This window comes from Porites lutea, chromosome 5 (assembly GCF_958299795.1).
Source record: "Porites lutea chromosome 5, jaPorLute2.1, whole genome shotgun sequence".
NCBI classification, from domain to species: Eukaryota; Metazoa; Cnidaria; class Anthozoa; order Scleractinia; family Poritidae; genus Porites; species Porites lutea.
The window spans coordinates 606,116-627,500 of NC_133205.1; the positions used below are offsets into that span (position 1 = coordinate 606,116).

A 21,385-nucleotide genomic window follows, 5' to 3' on the forward strand; every position below is an offset into this window, starting at 1 on the left:
GTGGTACAACAAACGCTATGCTGGGACCAAAGAAGCGGCACTGGGACAAAACAAACAAAGAACTCCTTTAATTTGTTTGTGTTCTTCAGGGCGTTTCCTGCCTTTCAGCATGTTGTCTTTGTACCTCGTAACTGACAAGCTGTAAAGGGCTTAAAAAAGACGACGACAACAACAACAACAACAACATCTATTTTCTTGACGTAACATGAGAGGTATTGAGCAGTCGGGAGTAGGAGAAACATAATCTCGTACCCAGATCTCCCACGGCCAAGGAAAAAAAAAACAGTGTAAAACAGAGTGACATCTGGGTACGAGATTAGGAGAAACACTAATCGAGGCGGGTCAACACAGTCAAAACCTAAGATTAGGCTGATTTAGCAACAGAACGGGAACGTCAGTTGACGACGGGAAAAAAGCACGGAAAGGAAAACGCACGAGTTCCAGTGCCCAATTTGCCGCTCCGGCTATTGGTCAAGCTATTTGTTTGATTTGTGCGCGCCGTCGTCAAGTTAACCGAGTACAAATGACTGACTGCGGGGCTTCAACCCTCTTTATATAGCTACCGGCCAGCGGTTTTTGGCGTACAATTAAAGATGGCGGACAATCTGGCGGCGGATTGTTGTTGAAACGCTCTCTTTATGTGTACATGTATGGACTCTTTGATACAATGATTAACCTTCTTGCGTTTCCTTTGACGTTGCAAGATAGTTCAACTTTTTTAAAAAGATATGTACCATCACCCAAGTAGAGCCGCCAAGACCGGACGCGTGGTTGCTAGGGATGTAAGAGAGTTTACAGGCTTTTGCTCTGTTAGCGGAATGCGGCTCTCAGCAGGTTTTTTACATTCACTTTTTAATTTGTACAGGGTGCAAACTTTGGTTTACAGTACAGCTTACAAGCTCAGGCGACTCCGGTGATCGAAAGACCGCATGGAAAACAGGTAATAAAGAAAGTGAAGAATTTAATTGTGCCCGAACGGCAAAGATGACGATAATAACACTGAACCTGACTTCATTTTCGATTCACCGGTATAACTGTTTGTTGGTTACTAAAGACGAAACACCCACAAAGCTTTTAAGCCTGAGGATAATGAATCCACTGATAGAGTATACTGTGCCACACAATGGAAGTATTAATGCGTGTTCAGGAGAAATTTTGACATTACAAACTTACAGAATTATGCACCAGTCATTTGAAACCCTCGGACACCCCCTAACCCCCCCCCCCCCGCCCCTGCCCGATCCGCCTCGGGGATGAGCGGGGTAATCCAGGGCCTTTGGCCTCATATTTGCTCCATTTTTGTTACCCGGTAAGTGGCGGATGTGCTATCTAAAACAGAATTTTTAATTATAGGTACTAGGCAGCAGCTGGCCAAAGTTAACATCAATTGCATTAGGGTTGGGTCAACTGATGTTTGTTCTGTAACAGTAGCTAGAAACCTAGGCTCATGGTTTGATGAGCAGCTCACCATGTCAACTCATATTAGCAAGTTATGTGGTGTTGCCTTTTACCATTTGCATAATATCAAACGCATTCACAATTATTTGTCTCGAGAATCAACGGAAATGCTTGTCCATGCATTTATTACATCTCGTGTTGATTATTGTAACAGTCTTTTGTATGGGCTGCCCAACTACCAGCTTAACAAATTGCAGAGAGTTTTGAATGCCTCAGCCAGGATAGTTTGTAATGCCCCTGGGTTTTGCCACATCTCACCCCTTCTTTGTGGTCTGCATTGGCTTCCTGTTAAGGCCCAGATACAATTTAAGATACTGCTTATTACATTCAAAGCAATTCATTATCATAATTATTTTGTCATCCCTTGTTATGCTTGGTGATAATGGATTAGAGTTGATTTTAAAAGGGAGTACTGTGTACAATGTACACATGTGGGTCATATAGGGGTGGGGAAGTTCACCAGTCATGGCCCAAGGAAGTGGAGAATTCACTTGCTTTCACTTGCGTAAAAAGTGAATGCCCCGCTCAACCCCAAAGGAGGGGGGGGGGGGGGGGTCTAAAGGGTTTCAAATGACTGTTGTATTAACTTGTGGATGAGAAAAAACAAACTGTTTGTTCATTACATGTACACTTTATTCTAAAAAGGAAAAGTTCAATAAATAATTATTATTAATTTTATTTTGCTAAGGAACTTTACACTATGCAAGTGCAAGTGGTAATAGAAAGGGGCATCAGACTTTCTTGGCTACTACTGAACATTGATCCCCCCCTCCCCTTACTGATGCCTTCTAGTAGTCTTTAGGCTATTAAGTGAAACCCACCCCCGAACCCCCACTTTGGGGACTTTTGTAGACATTATTTTAAAAGCTTATGCTGAGAACAATCCAGATCAGTTTATTTGCAATTGATTACGTAGTTACTGTGCATCTCTCATTGTCTGTATGGCAGCTTTCAGTTAAGCAAGGAAGTTCCAAGATCTGAGCCCCCAATGGACTTAATGAAATGGACTCAATGAATTTCCAGAAGTGCACTTCAAATTTTACGTCAAACTTATAAACTAACTGAAAGATTGCTTTTTTAACAGGCCAATCATGCCCTGTACTCAAATCCTGGTACACAGCTGGAACTCAGAACAAGGATATCGGAGATGTTTCACAGAGTTAACCAGAACTTTAGTTTTGTCTGTAGTGCAGGCTAATTCTCCTGTACTGTTGAAAAAAAAGACCTCTTTTGATATTGTAATATTGTGCGATGTATTGATAACTGTTTTGGATGGGAAAATACAAATTTACCGGTAAAATTTTTTTTTGTTTTGAACTTTATCTTTATCCTGCTTTGTGGTTTTAGGGTGTTCCTGAATGGAAACAAAGTGCCTATAGCAGAGAAACTGGTCCTTTGACAAGACCATCTTCAAACACCAGGATTGATAATGGCACAAAATTTCGCCACACCATATCACCACCTCAAGATGTTGATCGTCCTCCTTCCATTTTACGTAAGTATGCAATCTTGGAAAGGTACATGTAGAAAACTGTAAACAGACCATGCATGTTTCACCTGAAAACTCTAGACAGACTTTTGTTTCTTGTAAATGCAAAGCTTTCACAATCGAGAACAATTGTTGTGATTTCACATTTAACTTTTGCTGATTACTTCTATGAGTTTTTTTTGTGCTGCATCATTTCATATTAATTTTACTGCAGAATATTCCCATTCAAGTGTTGACGCAGTGCAAGATTCTAAGCAGAATTATGCAACCCCATCTTTCCGAGAACTTCACAAAGTTCAGCGCCAGGTTTTACAGCCAGCCCCAGCATATGTGACAGACCAAACATCTACATCAGGAGCTTCAGCAACTTTTATTAAAGTGATGCCAGAAAACACTTATGAGGACAGTTTGCCGAGTCGACATTCATTTAGTGCTGGTTCTCAGGCACAGTCCAGAAGTAAAACACAGGTTTTCCTTCCAGGTGAGAAAAGCTCTTGTTGCATGTATCTTTTTGTTGATAATCAGGCTGCGTAAAATAAAGCTTAGCTTGTGATCAGGCCCTCCATCTGGGGGATGGGGACTAAAAATCACCAGGAAATGGTGAAGGAGAAAATGGAAGAGGGGTGCCCTTGATTTACTCGCTTTACTCGTCAAGTTTTGCCCTTTTTTGCATACATAAATACACTGCTCACTGGTAGCCATTATGACACCTGAAAGAAGACCATGAGGTTATCCCTATATTAAGATCTCTCCTTACAGATAACCCACCCAGCCCAGTGAAGTTTGGCCACACCACTGGGGTCCACATGTACATGTACGTCCCCTACTCCTTTCAAACAGTGAGTCTGTGGTGGGGGTTCATTTACATCCCACAAGGTAGAACCAGGTAAGTGAAAATGCTGAGAGAAGGGACCTACGGTTTTTCTTCCTTATCTGAGAAAACTTGAAAGTCTAACCATTTGCAGACGTTATTACAAGGGCAGCACTTTCTTCTCAGTTATTTAAAGACCCTGAGTGTTGGTCTGGCTGGGGTTTAAACCTGTGAACTCCCAAACAGACTGGCACTTTCACAGCTGAGCTAACCAAGCATGGGTATAACCAAGTAGCCTGGTCCCAGGTGATACAGAGTGGAGGGACACATTGAAACATAAAATCCACATTTTGTATAGCCAAATAGACAAAGAGTTAGTGAACTACTGCAGTTAGCCTGTCTTAAGTGGTCCCCCAGTCAGTGATTGGCCAACCGACAGGTTCCTCATCTATATTGTAATAGAGGTGAGAAAAATGATTACTTAATGGGACTTAATTTTCTTTTACAAGCTTTTCTGGACACAGGCCTGCTCAGAGGGAATAGGCATGAACAGGACTCATAGGTCCCATGCAAGGTGCCATCCCTACCCAATCCCCCAACCCATAAAGGTTGGCCACACCACCGGGTTCTACTTCCCGTACTCTTTTCGAACAGTAGTGTGGATCCTTTTACGTCCCACAAGAACAGATCAGTGAAAGTGCTGTGAGACAGGACCTACGGTTTTTCGTCCTTATCCAAGAAGACTAGAAAGTCTAACCATTTGCAGATGTCATTACAAAGGCAACACTTTCTTCTCAGTTATTTAAAGACCCTAAGTGTTGGTCCGGCTGGGGTTTGAACCCGTGACCTCCCGCTCAGCAGACTGGCGCTCTCCCAACTGAGCTAACCAGGCGGCGGTAAATACTTAATACTGAGGATTATAAAATAGACACCTTTGTTTAAAGACACCTAAATTTGGCCCCTGCCTTTCTTTACTCCTTTTATTTGACTCTCTCTAAGACAGACGCTTAGTTCTGGTTGCAGAGGTGTCCGTCTTAGAGAGAGTTGACTTTAAATTGGAATTGGCTTTTTTTGCAGGTGACAGGGTGATATTTGCTGAATCACCATCAGCGCCAGGTATACCTATTGTTTACAGGCTCCCCGAGGAAAGACAGGCTAATCCTGACCGACTCAATTTAGACAGGTACCTTTAAAAATTTCTAAAAATTCAGCAAAATTTAGAAGTTTCCTCCGTAAAATGCTAAAACACAAATAGTACTATGTGGGAAAGCGCTTGGATAGTGCAGAAGATGAGCATTTGGGGGCAAATTGTCTCTGAGATTGTAGCCCAGTTATGCTTACAAAACTCCATACAAACCCTTCTAAATTTTTTTTGGGTCGACCCCCCAAAAAATTAGAAGCGTTTGTATGGAGTTTTCTGAGTATAACTGGGTTACGATCTCAGAGACAATTTGCCGCGAAATGCTCATTTTTGGCAAGTAGGCCTCTTGGACATTGTTCTTTCAGAATATCCTGACAAATCCCATAATTTCAGAAATTTGATTTTTATGACGTCATCACTTTAGTACTCTATGGTTGTGTATTTATTTTTTTATGTACAATGCATGTATGTGGAAGTACAGTGGACTGCCATGTTAACACCATGGGATTTTTTGCACACACACTTAAGTTAGAACCACCATAACGAGTAACTTCTAAAACTAAAGGCTTTCTTGCTTAACCTCTTCGGTGGCCTAACAATTCTTTTCGTGCTACCGTGCCATATTGCATGACTTTAACACGCTACGAAGCGTGTCATTTAACACGCTGCTGAAAATAAAAGATTGAGCGTGTTAAGATGTTCAAAACAAAAGCTACCGTGACACTCTTTGTTTCCTTATTAAATATGCGCATACGTGTGTCAGATGTCACGCTTAGCGTGCCGTGTCATCGCACGCGTGCCTGTGTTATCACCATTATGCTGGAAATCCTGTGGAGGGTCACATATGAGACTCTATTATACACTCTGGCATCGATCAAAGGAATCAAGTTTTGAGTTGTGAGGACTGAGTTTCAAGATTACTGTAGATTGCCGACTTTTTTGACATGCCTTTGAGTGAAACTGAAGTTAAAAAAATGCAAATTGCACAAGAGCATCTTTAATTCATATCTACTCTTCATTGTACCAGATCATTATTATAACTCACCATACTTTGCTTGATGGATGTACTTATAGAGTAATTTTTGCTTATATTGTTTAATATTAGGAGGAGATTGACAATATGCCCCATACTTGAGGGTGAAGACTACCTTCGTCTCTTGAACTTTCAACACAATTTGATTAACAGAATCTCTCATCTTGAAAATCTCAAAAGGCTAATCTTCCTGGATTTTTATGATAATCAGATTGAAGAGATTTCAGGTCTGACTGCCCTGAGATCTCTTAGAGTCCTCATGTTAGGAAAAAACAAGTAAGTATTTTTGATACCAAAAATAGGATACAGTCAACACTCTCTAAGCCTTTAGGACAGGCAGTATGTGTCAGTCTTAGAGAGATGTCCGACTTATAGAGAGTTAACTTAAAGGTGTCTGTCTTAGCGAGGTGCCGTTAAATAGAGAGTTGAACTTGTATGAATACTAGACTTGTATTGGAAGATATAACAGACAGATGTACACTTCAGGTCAAAAGTATTTAACTGCTGCAGATGGTAAGTCGGAACTTATTTTTGGAAAATGGTGTAGAAGTTTGCTTTGAGAAAGGAGCTAACACGTTAAGCATTACACAGATGTAGCCGTAATCACACAGATAGTATAATAGGGTCGTGGAAAGCCAAAACACTGCAAGTAATGATCACTTTTAGGTCTTGTTCAAAATAAGTTGCATGTACTTACAAGCCAAAGTTTCCACCTAAGAATTGTCTGTGAATGATGTGACCCTTAAGGCTTTTACAAACATTCAGATCCGTTTTATACCATGTGCCACTCACAACAACTAAGTCCGCCAATTTAGCCCTTCACTGCCCGCCCATTAAAGAATCCTTTATGACGGTATTCTATGTAACATGTATGTATTTTTTAACTTTCTTCAGAATAAGAAGAATCAGTAATCTTGAATCTCTTACGAAACTTGATGTGCTTGACCTACATGGCAACAAGGTTTGTTGAAACTAAAAGGCTCTCAGTAAGAGTTAAATATCATTAGTTTTCATATCTCAAAGCAGCTTAATGAAGCATTTTGCATATTACGTACATGTGGGCAGTGCTCTGTTAAGTAAAACAAAGTTATGTTTTTCTGAACAACTTCCAAACATTGTGCACGGCACGAACCTTTCTACAACAGTTTTCAGAGATGGTTCAACTCTTCTAAAGACGTCTAAAGAGAACCGAAGAAGATCCAAACGCGTTTCGATTCAACTGTCTGAACTCGTTTGACGCTACACTGTATCATATTGAGGGCAAAAAATGGTAGATAACATAAATTTATATGTGTAATATCTTCACGTTTTCTGAGTACGGTGAAGATAATTTTGATTTCTTTTTAAACGTGCTCTTCAGTGTTGGTTAAGGTGAACTATATTCCTTGATCCAGCGTGCTTTTAGTGAAGATCTTCATGAGTGTGTAGCAGGGTTTCAAAATAGTCTTGCCCGGTAGTAAGTCCGGGACAAGTAAATTTTCTTGCTGGGGGAGCAAGTGTTAAAGTTCACTTGCCCAATGGGAAATGGTGCAGGCAATTCATTCTCTAACAAAATGATTAACTAAGTCGCAAAAGAAGTGGTACCGGGCAAAAAATGTGGGAGCTGCTTGCTTAAAGGACAAGCTTGAATTCAAGTTTTTTTCAAGCCCTGCGTGTACAGTGTATCGTGAATAAGAACTTATGATTTTATCTTTTTATTATCTTCAGATAGTAAAGATCGAAAATCTTGCACATCTCACTGAGTTAAGAGTTCTCAACTTAGCTGGGAATGAAATTGTGAATGTTTGTAACGTCAGTGGAATGAAGGCCCTGGCCGAACTGAACTTAAGAAGAAATAAAATTTCTGCTGTGGTACGTATGTATTTTTTAAAGTTTTTAAGTTGCTAAAACAGAGTTGGGGAGGGGGCGACGGCCGAGGGGACCAAAAAAACTCAGAGTTTTTCCTTTGCGTTTTTCTCTTGTTTGTCTGTTTTTTTTTTCGAGTCAAACATAAATTTAATCTGAAGAACCTTCCATAAATTCGCTTTTTTACAGGAAGAAATCGACCTGTTGCCAAATCTTCAAAGACTGTTTTTAAGTTTTAATTGTATAACAAGGTAAGATCCTATGGAATGTGGTCTTTTCTTCTGCAAGCCGATTCACCCACACGTGTAATAGTTCTGTATAAATAGGAGTAAAGCTCACCGATGTTAAACGCAACTGTGTTGCCGAATAGTCCTCAGTGTAGGCGAAACAACCGACATCGTTCGCATCGACTACGTACTACACTGTCACTGCAAATGAAGATATGATCATCGCAGTGGTAATTGCAATTTAAGCAATTGCAAATTAACCCGCAGTTCACATCATCTTTATTCCATGTATCACTACTCTTTCCAACACTTGACGTGACTTTGCTACAGATGTATACTGATAGAGGTGTTAATGATTCATCTCCTTTCTTCATTTTTCAGCTTTGATGATATAACGTGTTTATCAAATTCCAATTCGCTTAATGAACTGTCCTTGGATGGGAATCCCTTTTCAGTAGACCCCAGTTATAAACAGGTCATTTTAAGGCACCTATCAAGTCTGCGTCAGCTAGATATGAAACGGATTTCGGTAAGAGTTAAATGTATTTTAACATTGTTTTCGGTGGCACTTGAATTGTGAAAATTTTGACGTCCGTTCTACGGTCTGTAAAAGTATCGACAATGGGAAATTGCAGTCTATTTGTTAGTAAAAACGCAAGACTGTTTGTTTGCACAAGACTGATCAGATCGTCAGGTCTTCGGTATTGCTGCCGCTAGATCGTTATTCAGGGACTAGAACGACTACGAGTACGAGATTTGACTTAAAGTTTTTTCGCGTATCCTCAAAATATAGACACCCTGAAAAGATTTTTTTCACCAGGAGAGTTAGCACTGTTATCTTTATTAAAGGAGGTTATGCCCTTCGCCCATCGCAAAATGATAAAACTTCCAATATTTGATAGCTTGTTTCTGCCACTAAAGACATACTAGTTAAAACTCGTAGTAGAATGATTATGGCTATCACGTTTTCCCGCCAAATCGTTGCTGGTTCACCGCGAGCACTATACTTGGTATTGAGAAAATCTCGAACTCTTAGCCGAGCTGGCCGTAGAATCTAAAGGTTTCTATTACTATCGGCTTTAGGACTAGTAGACAGTTTTAAAAGAACAAGAATGTTGTGGTGTTTTTGTTGCAGGAAGAAGAAAAAAGAATAGCCTCAGTCATGGCAAGAAGAGAAGAAGAGAAAAAGAAAGAAATCAGTAAATTAGCTGTGCTAAAGGTACTCCATGTCTTGGATCGATGCTGTCTCCCTGATCTTGCCACCCAGAAAAATGATGAAAACGAAATCTTAGGGCGCTTTTCTACAAAGAGAATACCACTATTAATCTGCCCGTCAATTTCTATTCCTTCGGAAAGGTTTTGCGCGGGAACTCTTGAAAAATCCTATTTCATTTACAAAACGACGTGTCTAGCTTGCCGCCGGTTTTGACTTAAGGTGAGCGCAATCAGTTTTGCAGACAAAACCTGCCATTTACATTCTCATTTCCATTTTTGTGTTTCCAAAAGGTGTAAACACTGTCACCATTTAATCCCTGCTAGTATACTCTCTAGGAGCGTTGACTATTATACAGCCAATAGTTCACTGGCAGTTTCTCGTAAGGTCTGTCTGCATATATTCTATTTCTTTATAAAATTCAGGAAAAACGTCGTATTGCTATCAACAATGCACAGCGGCAGTGGGAAGTATCACGAATCAAAGAAAGGTATGCGCATTATTACAACGAGTTCACCGATGCACCTGTTCAAACTTGTAACCTGAAATATTAAAATATTATTAGTCTTGGTCTCTGTACAGACTGTACCAGATAGCTATTGCGCCGGCACGAAAATCATACCGGACAAGGCTTCTGTTCACACACCAGAATAATTGTGGCGGCGCGATTTCTGTGAAGGAAGCGTCACATATCGGATAGGTTTTGTGTTATACTTTGATGCACGGCCCGTCGCGGAAGTAAATAGGGACCTTAAGATCCGACGACGGCGACGGCAACGGGAACGCCACAAAAGCAATAGGTTTAATTAGCAAAACAAGAATTTTGCACGTGCATCACGCTTTTTTGTACATTTTTTTGCCGTCACTGCACGATTACGACGTGGAAATGCCTAATTTCACGATTTACAGAGGAAGTACACAAGCGACGGCGAAATTTCCTCTCTCTTTCTAAACCTGGATATGGTTCTTAGGAATTCAACTTTGGGAGGGTTCGCCTACATTTGACAAAGTTAGTGACTTAGAGTAATCGCGATGAAGATTAAAAGAACGCGAATTAACTTTTTCAGCGACGTTTTCTCCGCCGTCGCCGTCCTTGGATCTTAAGGTCCACGGAGGTAAATATTAAGGAGTGAGGACTGGAATGTAGTGTACCAAACCCTCTCAGATAACCGCACCGGCGGTGTTGGATGTGAGTGAAACACTTGTGCCACCCCGGCTGATGCTGTTCATACTATACCCGGATAGCTTTCCGTGCAGGCGGTACTGTGTGAGCATAGCCTTGCAGGACACTATGTCATGTTGTTGGAAAATATTAAGCTTTTACACGCAACTGTACATGTGTGTTTGTCACTGCTCAGACAAATCACTAGATGTCACGTAGTGAAAAACTTTCCCTAAGCAAGGTGTCCCAAATGTCTGCAAAAGAAGCTCTACCTCCTCCGCGGTTGTGGCTACTAGGAAGTGATTTTCTGTCCTTTTGTTAGCCTACTTGTTTGCTTAAGCTTATAAAATTGAATTCTTTTACATGTATCCTCACTAAGTACCTCAAACTACATAGTCAAGATTAGTGACTTTATTTCGAAGAGAATTTAGTGTAGACTGGAGTCGGTCTCCTGATGGAGCTATAGGAGGTGAGTGCCTCTAGCACTTACTATTTAGCACTGACAATTTCAGTTCTTCCCCCATGAAAAAAGAAAGGAGCAATGTTAAGGGTATTTTACTCACGCCAAATCTAAACTGTTTGCAGCTTGAAGTCTGACTCGCGAAACATGACAGAGAGTGCCTCGCAAGCTCTTCAATTTTCTGGAAATGCAGATGGTCCCGGCCCTGAGCCACCTGAGAATAATAAGTAAGTAGCCTTGGCTGACATGACGCTGAAATTTTCGTATATTCCCGAGCCATCTGATGGATAAACATCACGGCAGGAGTAGAAGGAGTAGTAGGAGAAGTATACTTCATTCAAATGTCTGGGTTTTTAGCTTTTAAAATCTATGAAAATCCAAAAAACCCTCCCTGAAACTGTCTCATCTACAGGCAAGGCTCCCGAGGCATTGTGGAGAGCACGGAACAAGCGAGAGGGGGGTTATAGGAACGAGCGCAGAGCGCGAGCGGGGAGTGACGGAAAGGAAATCATTTTGTTTGGAAAGCGAAGTGGGCCTTGAGAGAACGCGCTAGTGGTGAGCAAAACCACGAGGGACTTTCTTCACACTTAAGGACCCCCATACGAATGAAATATCAATCCGAGTTGGAGCAAGAACTGTCCAAAACAAAGCGCTCTTCACTTAAGTTAATTTCTTTTCCAGATGTGCGGACTTATCCGTCGAGAATTCCAGGTCGACAAACGCATTGTGATATCTACTATGTGGACATCTACGTTTGCTATTAGAACATTGATTTTCTTTTTCTTGATGTAGGAGCAGGGATACTGTCCCTTCCCCCCTTAGTATATGCCACCTGGCAGAGCTTGATAATGACACACTTTACCTGTATGGCCCAGGCTCCTTGGATGCACTGGATCGTAACTGGGGTAACCAAGCTGTGCAGGCTGTGAGCGCCATCTCCTTCAAATTCATCGACTTTGACAACATCGTTCCTCAGTTGTACAAGATAAGAGCTCGATTCCCTTCTCTGTTGGTGAGTACACCACGCAAGAAACATGACTAACATGCGAAGTTGTAATTTTTATTGTAAGTTGTAATTAGTTCCGAAGCTTAGGAGCTCTTTAAGAGAACTCGTTAAAATGTGTTCCTGCATATCCAGATCGAATTGGAATTTGGAAGTGTTGGTTTTTAAGGAGAGGGGGAAACCAGAGTACCCGGAGAAAAACCTCTTGGAGCAAGGGAGAGAACCAACAACAAACTCAACGCAAAAATGGCGTCGACGCCGGGAGTTGAACCCGGACCACTGGTGGGAGGCGAGTGCTTTCACCATTGCGACACCCTTCCTCCCCTAGGTTGCCTTTTAGCATCGGTGCATTGTTAAAAGTGTTACCCGTAAACACGTCTTTCGTTTTTAGTCAAAAAGGTTTGTTTCATTTGAACATGCTTTCACATGGAAAGTCGCTTGAAAGTTTCCGATTCCACCTGGTCCTTCATAGTCGGCTGAAATCTCAAAGAAATTTCCTGAAATAGTAAACGTAAAACCTCACAGCGTTGAAACAAACGAACCCTTTGTCTTAATCTGGCTCCAGTCAGGAAATGCGAAAGAGCTCTATAGTGTGGCTAAGCAAACAGTCAGTAACTCATACTTATTTTTGCATTGTAGGGCCTTACATTTACAGAAACAAACATCAAAAGTTTGCAGCAAATAAATTCTTTATCCCTACTAAGAAGACTTGATCATCTCAGTATCAGCAGCGAAGGAAACCCCGTCACAACCTTTACTCTTTGGAGACCATATGTGCTTTTTCGTCTGGCACACTTTTCTCTTAGAAAAATCAACGATATCGAGGTTAGTTAAGTAACCCATATTTTCTTTCATTTGAGGGATAACGCTTTATTTTAATGTTCATCATTGAAAACAGCCGACATTTGGCGACGCTACCACTTGTTTCCCCGCCAAATGACGTCTGAGAAACGAGCGCAGAAATTCCATACTGATGATGCGTCACTACCTAGAACTGGGTAGTGCTTCTGACTGACCGTGCCGAGTGGGAAACTTGATTCAACCAATCAGAAGCACTACCCAGACCTGGGTAGTGGCGCGTCATCAGTACCGTTTCTCAGACGTCATTTGGCGGGGAAACCAGTGGTAGCGTCGCCAAATGTCGGCTGTTTTCTCAGGCAACATTTCGTTTTTCTTCCATTTATGGTGGTCTAGGTGACGGCTGAAGATAATGTTGCCGCTGAAAAGTTGTTTGGAACGTTGGCTCACATTACTACATCTCAGCTTCCTCAATCCAGACTCCTCACCATGTTGGGAGATTCAAGGTAACATGCAACCTCGTTTCCAGATTTCTCTCCTACTCGTACCCTGGGAACGAGGTTTGGTAAAATGTAACCTATAACTGATTCAGTCCAGCTTTACTTAAAAACGAGATTTCAATTTATTTGGTCGCTCACTAATAAGACTTTAATTCGCCTGTTATGTTGACCATAAGAAGTTTTAGTATTAGTATAACCTGCGAGCAAGCTCTCCTATTTGGGCGAGCAAAGCGAGCCGCGCAAGGAACGCGCGAGCGAGCAGCGAAGCCGCGAGGGACCGCCCCCGCTTTCGCGTCTCCTCTCGCGTGTCTGTCACGCGTCTACTTTTCGCAATATCCCCCAAATGGAGAGCCTACTCGCGGGCTAGTATCTGTAAGGCTCTATTTATGGAGGGTGACACTTGACAGTGGTAAAAACACTGATAAATTAGTGGCACTCATTACACTATAAAAAGTACCTTAAAAGTGAAATAAGTATCATAAAAATTCTAACACTATACATTAAACAGTAAAAATAGCGACAGTTAAAGATACAGAAAGCTTGACATAACATTCAAAGTGGCAAAATCAGCTGAAATAAATTCTTAATTTAAAAAAGCCTCATATTTGGAAGTTCTCAGTTCTTCACGGGACTTGAAAGAACTTACGATTTTAGCCAGCCCGGCTGTAAATTAGGTCTTACCATAACTGTAGCTAAATTATGTCTCTTGCTGGAAATAATCTATACGATGGTTATTAAATCGTAAGGTAATCCGATGGTTATGTTTTTCGCTTTGTGTTGATGTTGTATTGCCAGTGGTAGATTAACTGTTAGCATCTTTGCGTTTCAGGCGAAAACAAGTTCTGGATGCGGATAAGAGTAAAAGAAACGAGCCTGGAAAACACGAAAGGTAATCATTTATCAATAGGTAATATTACTACTATTTTTTTTATTCCAAATTCTAATCTGTTGAAGTACACATTACCCTTCTGATATCATTCCTTAGCGGCAAGAATATCCGAAGATACTCCGGAGACTTACGAAAATTTATCGAGCTTGACGCAAAGTTTTCCGAATCCATCCAAAACTTGTCGGAATTTAAAAAAAATGCACTTTATTTGAGTGTATTTAGCACGAAAGTACTAATTGGGGACACTATTTTTACGTTTCGTCCTGGAGACGGGACCGCCATTAGGTGCTCATCCAAGCCAGGGGAAGGTCTGGCCATTTGCAGGGCAAAGGAAGTAGCTTCATTTCTCAGTCATTTTAAGACCCTGAGTGTTGGTCAGATCCCGGGAATCGAACCCGCTACCTCCCGCTCTGCAGTCAAGCGCTCTACCTACCGAGCTAATCCTGTTGCGGTAACCCGAACGTTTCGTGGGATTTCCGACAAAGAGCCGAACGTTAGCGAAAATCTCCGTGAAAATGATACGAAGACCTATCTTGCGCGGTACAACAGTGTCCATTGGGATTTTTCGAGGCCTCTTTCTGGGGGACTTCCCTTTATCAGTTCACATCCTGATTATGTAATCTCGCGTATCTACTTCCCAGGACTCCCTCTACGGAATCTGTCAGCCGAGCCGGACTACAGTACTGGCCAGCGGAATCACAACGGACTCATAACCAGGTATGTGTTTCTTATGTTTCAATTTTATTCTTGGTTTCAATCTTATTTTCCCTTTTTGTTTCAAACTTACTTACTTTTACAGATGCTTTTACATTACCATACCCAAAAACAAAGGAAAATAGAATTTAAACCAAGTTTAAGATTGAACGACGATCATGTTTTTGTGGCCACTGTTCTAGTCTACCACGCAACCGTTTTTTGTGTCGCCGCGCCATGCTCCTCCCACAAGCATCGCGTGACCACAAAAAACGGCTGCGTTGGAGAGTACCAGCGTACCGGCACTTAGAGCAAGCAGAGCACAGACTTGTCTTCTATTTGTTTTCGTCAAGGAAGCAGAAGAGAGAGGAACATTTGCTGTAAACTACATGAAGGAGATCGCTCATACCGCCATCCTCACAGAACGAAAGAAAAAGAAATTAGATGAGATCCTACCGGAACTTTTTTGTCAAATGGTCCAAACGGCTGTAGTGGACCTTGCAGATTTGGATAAGTTTATGAGGAACAGCTTTGAAAAATTAAAACAGAAATAGAAGAAAAAGACAAATTATTGCACTGGCCCTCTGACGTAAACAGAATCTCTTCCATCACGCCATCTTCTCCTTCGAGAATTTTTAAATGTTGTCTTAGATTTTCGATGAAATAGTTAAGAAACACACCTAATATCAGACGCAAAAACAGTTCCACAAGGGTCAAAAGATTTGTCACGGTACAAGATTTTTCATGGTCGGTCGGCTGCCTGGCTTATTCCTCCAAGTGTTAGTATATTTAAGGCAAAACAAGTTATATTGTTATTTATTCCTGGAGAGCGTAACCGGGGCTTAAAAAACGTTCAGCTAGCGCGGCGACTTCCTTAAGAGACACGCCCTTTTCCCCTTGATTCTTGTTGAGCCAGAAATGGTTAGATAAAAGTTCAAATGCTCGGATTGTATGGCCAAATGAAAAAATGGAGGACGCGCAGAGTGGAAAATGGAAATTATATAAAAAGTGAACATTGAGGGTTATGAAAAGTACGTGTAATAAAGAGTTAAATGTTTACTTAATATCATAGTAAATATTACCCTGTAAGAACTCGAGGAGCTCACTTTTTCCAGTCGTCTCTATGTGGATCGCAAGTTCCCATCACCCATCGCGCTCCCATTGACCGCGCTTTTTTCGTTAATAGCGACCTTACGAAACTACGACAGCGACGGCAACGGGACGTCAAAAAAAAAACAAAAAAACGAAAGAATTAATCAGCAAAACAGCAACTCTGCACGTGCATCACACTTTTTTGTACATTTCTTTGCAGTCCCTGCATAAATAACGACGTGAAATGACTAAATTTTAAGTTTACTTGGGAACGGGGACGACAAGGCTATAAATTCTACCATCTCTGTCAGAACGTTGGGTGCGGTCCCCTCTCTTCAGCTCCAACCCTAATTCCCTTCTTTTAAGTAACTGGGCCTCTTGGCCATGGATTAATCACGAAAAAACGTGAAAGGATGCGAAGTCTATTTTCCGGCGACGTTTTCACGGACGTCGCCGTTGTCCACGATTGTAGATTGTAGATTTATACTCACATTTAAAACACTTTAACCAAATTGGCGTGGTAAGGAAACACAACACTGCTGGTATCTAATTTAAGACTTGTTTGTTGAGTGCAATGTTTTTAAAAAGTATAAATGAATTGTATAGACGTGTGACTTACAATGATCAAGAAACTCCTTCCTAGCTGTGCGAGTTTCTCGAGGAAAGTTACCCCCGGGCCATAACGGCAAAATCTTTACTCCAGTACTGATATTTCTCGTGGTCATGGTTATAAGCGTTCGAAACAAGGATATTTTGCAGAGACTGGTCATATCTGTGGCAGCCCCCAAACCTGTCTCGAGGAAAATTAAACCCACAAAATAATGTTGAACCGGGCGGTGCGATACAGTCCTCTTTGAGGGCGCAAATCACAACCCATTTGATTATATGCCTTTGTACTTCATCCCTGTTTATGTAAATCACTGCACTGGCCTGAAGCATGTCCTTAACTGCGCCTTCTTTCATCATCGGAAAGTATTCAAACATGCCCGGTTGAGTAGCGGTTATTATGGAGTGGCCGGTTGTGTCGAGATAAAAAACTACGCCTGTATTGTGGCGGGACATAAGTTCTATTACATTATTTGCTAGGTTTCCTAAGAATCTGACAGATGAATCAAACCACATTGTCCCATCAAATTCAGAAAGCATTTCTTGAATTATCAGCGGTTTCCAGGCATAATTTTGCAGGTTACGGACGTGTTCAGGATACGCATTAAAGTCGAATTTTCTGTACACTAGGTCGGGCATGTTTTTAACTTCATTGATCTGCTCATCGTTTAGTCCAAGATCGTAGAAAAAACATTTCGTTCCAGGGAAACTCTTTCTAAAATCTTCTATGTGCGGTTTGAATTCGCCGTAGTGGTTACTCGAACACCCGGTTACAGGAGTCACGAGATCAAAAAATGGCGTCTTGGCATCAACGGACTCGATTGGCTTTCGCTTGAAGGTTTGATCCCGAAGAACTCTCCTTACCACAGCTAGAGTTGAATCATCAAAGTTGAACTCTTTTCCAATTATGGAAGAGTTAAGTCTAGAAACATAATGGCCGATTTGGAGACGTTCATCACCAGGAATTTTCGTAGTTACAATGTCTTTTATAGTGCTGGTAGCAACACTTTTCGTGGCGTTCACAGTCTTCGCTCCACCATGATTTTGACCGGCCTGAAGTTTGGATAAATAAGGAGTTGTGTAGCGTGATTTGAATACCAAGTAACCAAAGAATGAACCAATCAAGATGGCAAGAAGCCAAACGTACCTCCTGCTTATGTTCATTCTAGTTTGAGTAAGGCTTTAAGGAAGAATTTTATCTACAAGATATAAATGGACACAAATAAACAGTCAGAAAGTGTCTCATCAAACATCACACGAAATAATATCACCAACTCGAAGCAAGGTTCAGTAGTGGTGGTGTAGCAGCACTCGCCCTTTATAAATTTGCCGGCCTGGGTTCAATTTCCGGCGACGCTACACGTGGTTTCAGTTTGCTGCTTTTTCACAGGGTTAACTTTGAACCTTTCGACAACGAAGAAAAATTTCAAAAACCTCTGGGACCAGGGTAAGGGATTAATAATTAAGAACAGAGCTGGCTGTAGTTGACATGTCAATTTTGTTTAATACATGCAATATATATGGGTTTGGATGAAAGCAAATAATGCGAGTTCTATAAAATTGAGAAACTAGAATACTAGTCATGGAAACTGATCCAGCAAAAATCAATGGCTCCAGCCAAGAGCCATAATGGTCCCATTATGGCGCTCTTGCTCAAGCCTAAATGAACCATCACTGTTATACCTGAGTACTCCCTATAGAGTTTCCCCCTGGGTGGACATTCTTAGCTGGTAGGAAAAAGCCTTCAGAAAGCAAGGTATGTATTACATGACATGCAGCTTGTTGTTGTTACATTGTAGTAACGGGTAGTAATACATGCAACAAACTGCTAACATAGTTTAGGATGTCCTGCTAGGCGGTACTATTTCCTTAGATAATACACGCCAAACGGACAAGGCATTTTTTATGAAAAAAAAGCAGTCCTGTTTAGTTACCCTGGCCTTTTAGAAACCTAAAGAATCACCGTTTAACAATTAAAAAAACAGATATTATATACCTCCTAACAAATGCTGCTAAAACTCTGGATGTCCCGTTGAACGGTACTATTTTCTTCGGTAATACCGGCCAAAAGGACAAAGCGACTTTTATGAATAAAAATATTCCTATAGAGTTATCCTGATCTCGTAGAAACCTAGAGACATCAAGTTCTGCAACACAGTTTTACAATGAAAGCTAGAGTTGATGTACCTGCCACAACAAATGTACTATTTTCTTCGGTAATACCGCCCAGCGGGACAAGACAAATTGATAAGATAAAAGGATTGCTGACTAAACAGGACCAAGAACTCTTCAAAAGTCACAATAAACGCAAACTGCATGAACAATACCGTAAAATCACGCTTCTCTGGCGATAAAACGGCTCCTTTGGCTGTCAGAGGCTAGCGTCGCAGACGCTCTAAACCTTGTATATGAATGGTTTAGACGAGTGCGTGGGCCGGCTGCAACGCAGGCTAGCACAACCGTGGCGCAAGCTCAATTTAGTAGACAACTGGTGATTATAAACATAACATGTGTGAAGTGTTGTGTTACAAAGTCGGTCAACGGAAGGATTGTATGGGCTCGCAAACACATGCGAGGTGTTGTGTTACAGCGGTCACTTGCAAGATTATAAATGGGCTGAGTGTCAGGCCTTCCTAAGGGGCTAGGGGAGAGGAGATTTTCGCTTCCATTTGTCCCCTTTTCCCCCAGAAACGCCTGATACTCAGGCTAAACTATAAAGGTTGATGGGATCGTGACTGATTTAATTTAAGAACGTTTTCTGGGGAACACGATTTGGCTGCATTTGGTCTGGGAAAGTACTCAGAGAGGAAACGCTTACTTCTCTACTTTGATTGTATGGGGGAATTGTGGCAGTTGGCGAATTTTACATGTCTTTTTCGTCGCTCCGAGCAGTGGGCACCCGGCCGCCCGTGTTCTGCCTTGTCCTTTTCTTTAGCAGTGGAAACTCTGGAGACGGTAAATCGTCGAGATCGGCAGAAATGGGGCTAAAATGTGAATAAAAGATGAGGACGGTAAGTTAACTTTTTTTTCTATTTTTTAAAAACAATTAAATCAGTCGCGATCCTATACAAACCTTTATAATCTTCTAATCGACCGTTGTAACACAACACTTCACATAAGTTTGCGAGCCAATACAATCCCTCTGTTGAACGACCTTGTAACACAACATCTCGCACATGTTATTACTCTGGCGGAGCGCGAAGTAAGGGATTCGCGACGCTCAGGAATGTATCAAAGTTGCCTTTTTTTTGACAAGATTGGGCACGCAAAGTTTGTAGGTTTTCGGTTTTATTCGGCTATTTGACGAACTGAGAGCCGAATTAGTTCGAGATATCCAGAGATCACTTCGATTTCTTTTTCGCTTTCCCGGGGTTTGAACCCACTCACCTGTGTGACCCGTCAGATCAGAGGAGACTCTAAGTTGAGGGATTAGCTGATTGCGCTACTGCGACCCAGGGTAGTTCGAGCTATGAAAAATAGTTATGAAATGATGCACTATTTTCTGGACAAGACTGGGTGTGCAAGTTCGTGACTTTTCTGCATGTTTCGGCTATTTCACGATATATCTTGATGTCTTGAGTTCACTTCGAGTTTAGTCTTTAATTTACTCGAAGAATAAATAGAGGATATTACGTGGCCGCGTAGAGAAACAAAATTTCTCCTCGAGTGTTGAAGAACATTTCACGAGTGAGACCTCCTTTCGAACTGCTTTATGATGAATTTAAAGTTACAAAATGCTACACAAAGACATTTTGTCTTTGTTGAGTGTTACGTAGTAAAATTGCTGTCATGCGTTGCGTGACTTTCTCGAACGGTGTCTACGTTTTTGGATTATTCATGAAAAATTAATTAGGACATGTTTACATTTCAGCATGAGTCAGCAGATTTGCATCAGTTACTGAAATCATAAAATATGTCGAAAAGCTACTACTATTCGCCTGTTTAGTATTTTCTAGAACCTCATGTTAAACGGTATACAAGTTCCAAGGGGGTTCTTTTGACGAACGAAGTTTTTTCCCACGAGCTGGACTGCTGTGTTTAGTTAAGTGTGACGAAGTTCGATTTTCAAGTTCTGTGTTTACAAGTTGGCGGAAGCCGTAGGATATCTGAAGTTCAAGTGAGAGTTTGTTATTATTGGCAGAGGCTGTTTAGTTCTACTTAAGTTCAAGTCAAGTTTGTGTTGGCGGATGCTGTGTTTCAAAGCTCTGTAAAGGCTATTTTCCTTTGGTATTAAACTTCCTTGAGTTAATCCGACATCCCCGCGTGCTGATAGTCAGTGAACAATTATTCTCGAAACCTTCGAAGTTTTAGCCAATTCCATGCTCAACGTAATTGACTCCTTACCCATGCCTTACATATCTTTAATCAGTACACGAGACTGCTATGCTGTTTTTGAAGCCTGATTTGACTAAGAAAAATAGAGAATTATTTTTTCCCTGTTTGTTTTTTAGACCCAAGTCAAATTTAGAAGGATTTGTATGGAGTCATCAGAGCATAACTGGGCTAGTATCTCAGAGACAATTTGTTCCGAAATGCTAGTTTTTGGCAAGTAGGCCCCTTGGATGTTGCTTTTTTCAGAATATCCTGACAAATCCCATAATTTCACAAAATAACGCCTTACTCTTACCATATTTCATTTCTTACTATTCCTCCGCATTTACAATTAATCAGTTCCACAATCACGACGCCGAAGTGTACGCTCCGTAGCGTCTTCTTCCGTGAGATGCCTGTGGTACTCCCACGGTAAAAATCCGGTTCGGTTGTACCCAAAATTGCAAAGCCAGCCAATAGGATTGCCTAAAATCTTTATCGATTATCTCTTCTTTCAAGCCGACCAATCAGATTGTACAAAATTTGTATCGATTTTTAATCGATTTGCTTCCTCTGATGAAAGTCGAAATCAGAACGTTCCTTGCCAAATTTGTCGCCCTTGAGTTATCCCACTCGTGGTTTAGGATGGCTTGT

General features: G+C 41.2%; 2 protein-coding genes across 4 annotated transcripts in view; one reads left to right on the forward strand and one right to left on the reverse strand.

Annotated features, from left to right (window-relative positions):
- The window catches only part of LOC140939038 (uncharacterized), a 63,887-nt gene that overhangs the window by 34,749 nt on the left and 7,753 nt on the right, over positions 1 to 21,385 (reverse strand). For 2 of the 3 annotated variants that reach the window (XM_073388595.1, XM_073388594.1), the window contains exon 2: positions 16,403 to 17,619. The exons of the other annotated variant lie outside the window; for it this stretch is intronic. In XM_073388595.1, the coding sequence (XP_073244696.1) occupies positions 16,481 to 17,584 (1,104 nt within the window). In that variant the 5' untranslated portion in view covers positions 17,585 to 17,619 and the 3' untranslated portion in view covers positions 16,403 to 16,480. Of the gene's footprint in view, positions 1 to 16,402; positions 17,620 to 21,385 lie in introns of those variants that run through there. 3 annotated transcript variants of the gene reach the window in all.
- LOC140939037 (leucine-rich repeat-containing protein 49-like) lies at positions 644 to 15,786 on the forward strand. Its single transcript, XM_073388593.1, has 19 exons — positions 644 to 782; positions 866 to 940; positions 2,806 to 2,953; positions 3,162 to 3,428; positions 4,836 to 4,941; positions 6,005 to 6,208; positions 6,827 to 6,893; positions 7,640 to 7,783; positions 7,967 to 8,028; positions 8,386 to 8,533; positions 9,140 to 9,223; positions 9,643 to 9,707; positions 10,965 to 11,066; positions 11,632 to 11,851; positions 12,482 to 12,667; positions 13,037 to 13,146; positions 13,970 to 14,029; positions 14,671 to 14,746; positions 15,076 to 15,786. The coding sequence occupies exons 1-19, from the start codon at positions 729 to 731 to the stop codon at positions 15,274 to 15,276; spliced, it is 2,379 nt and encodes a 792-aa protein (XP_073244694.1). The 5' UTR covers positions 644 to 728; the 3' UTR covers positions 15,277 to 15,786.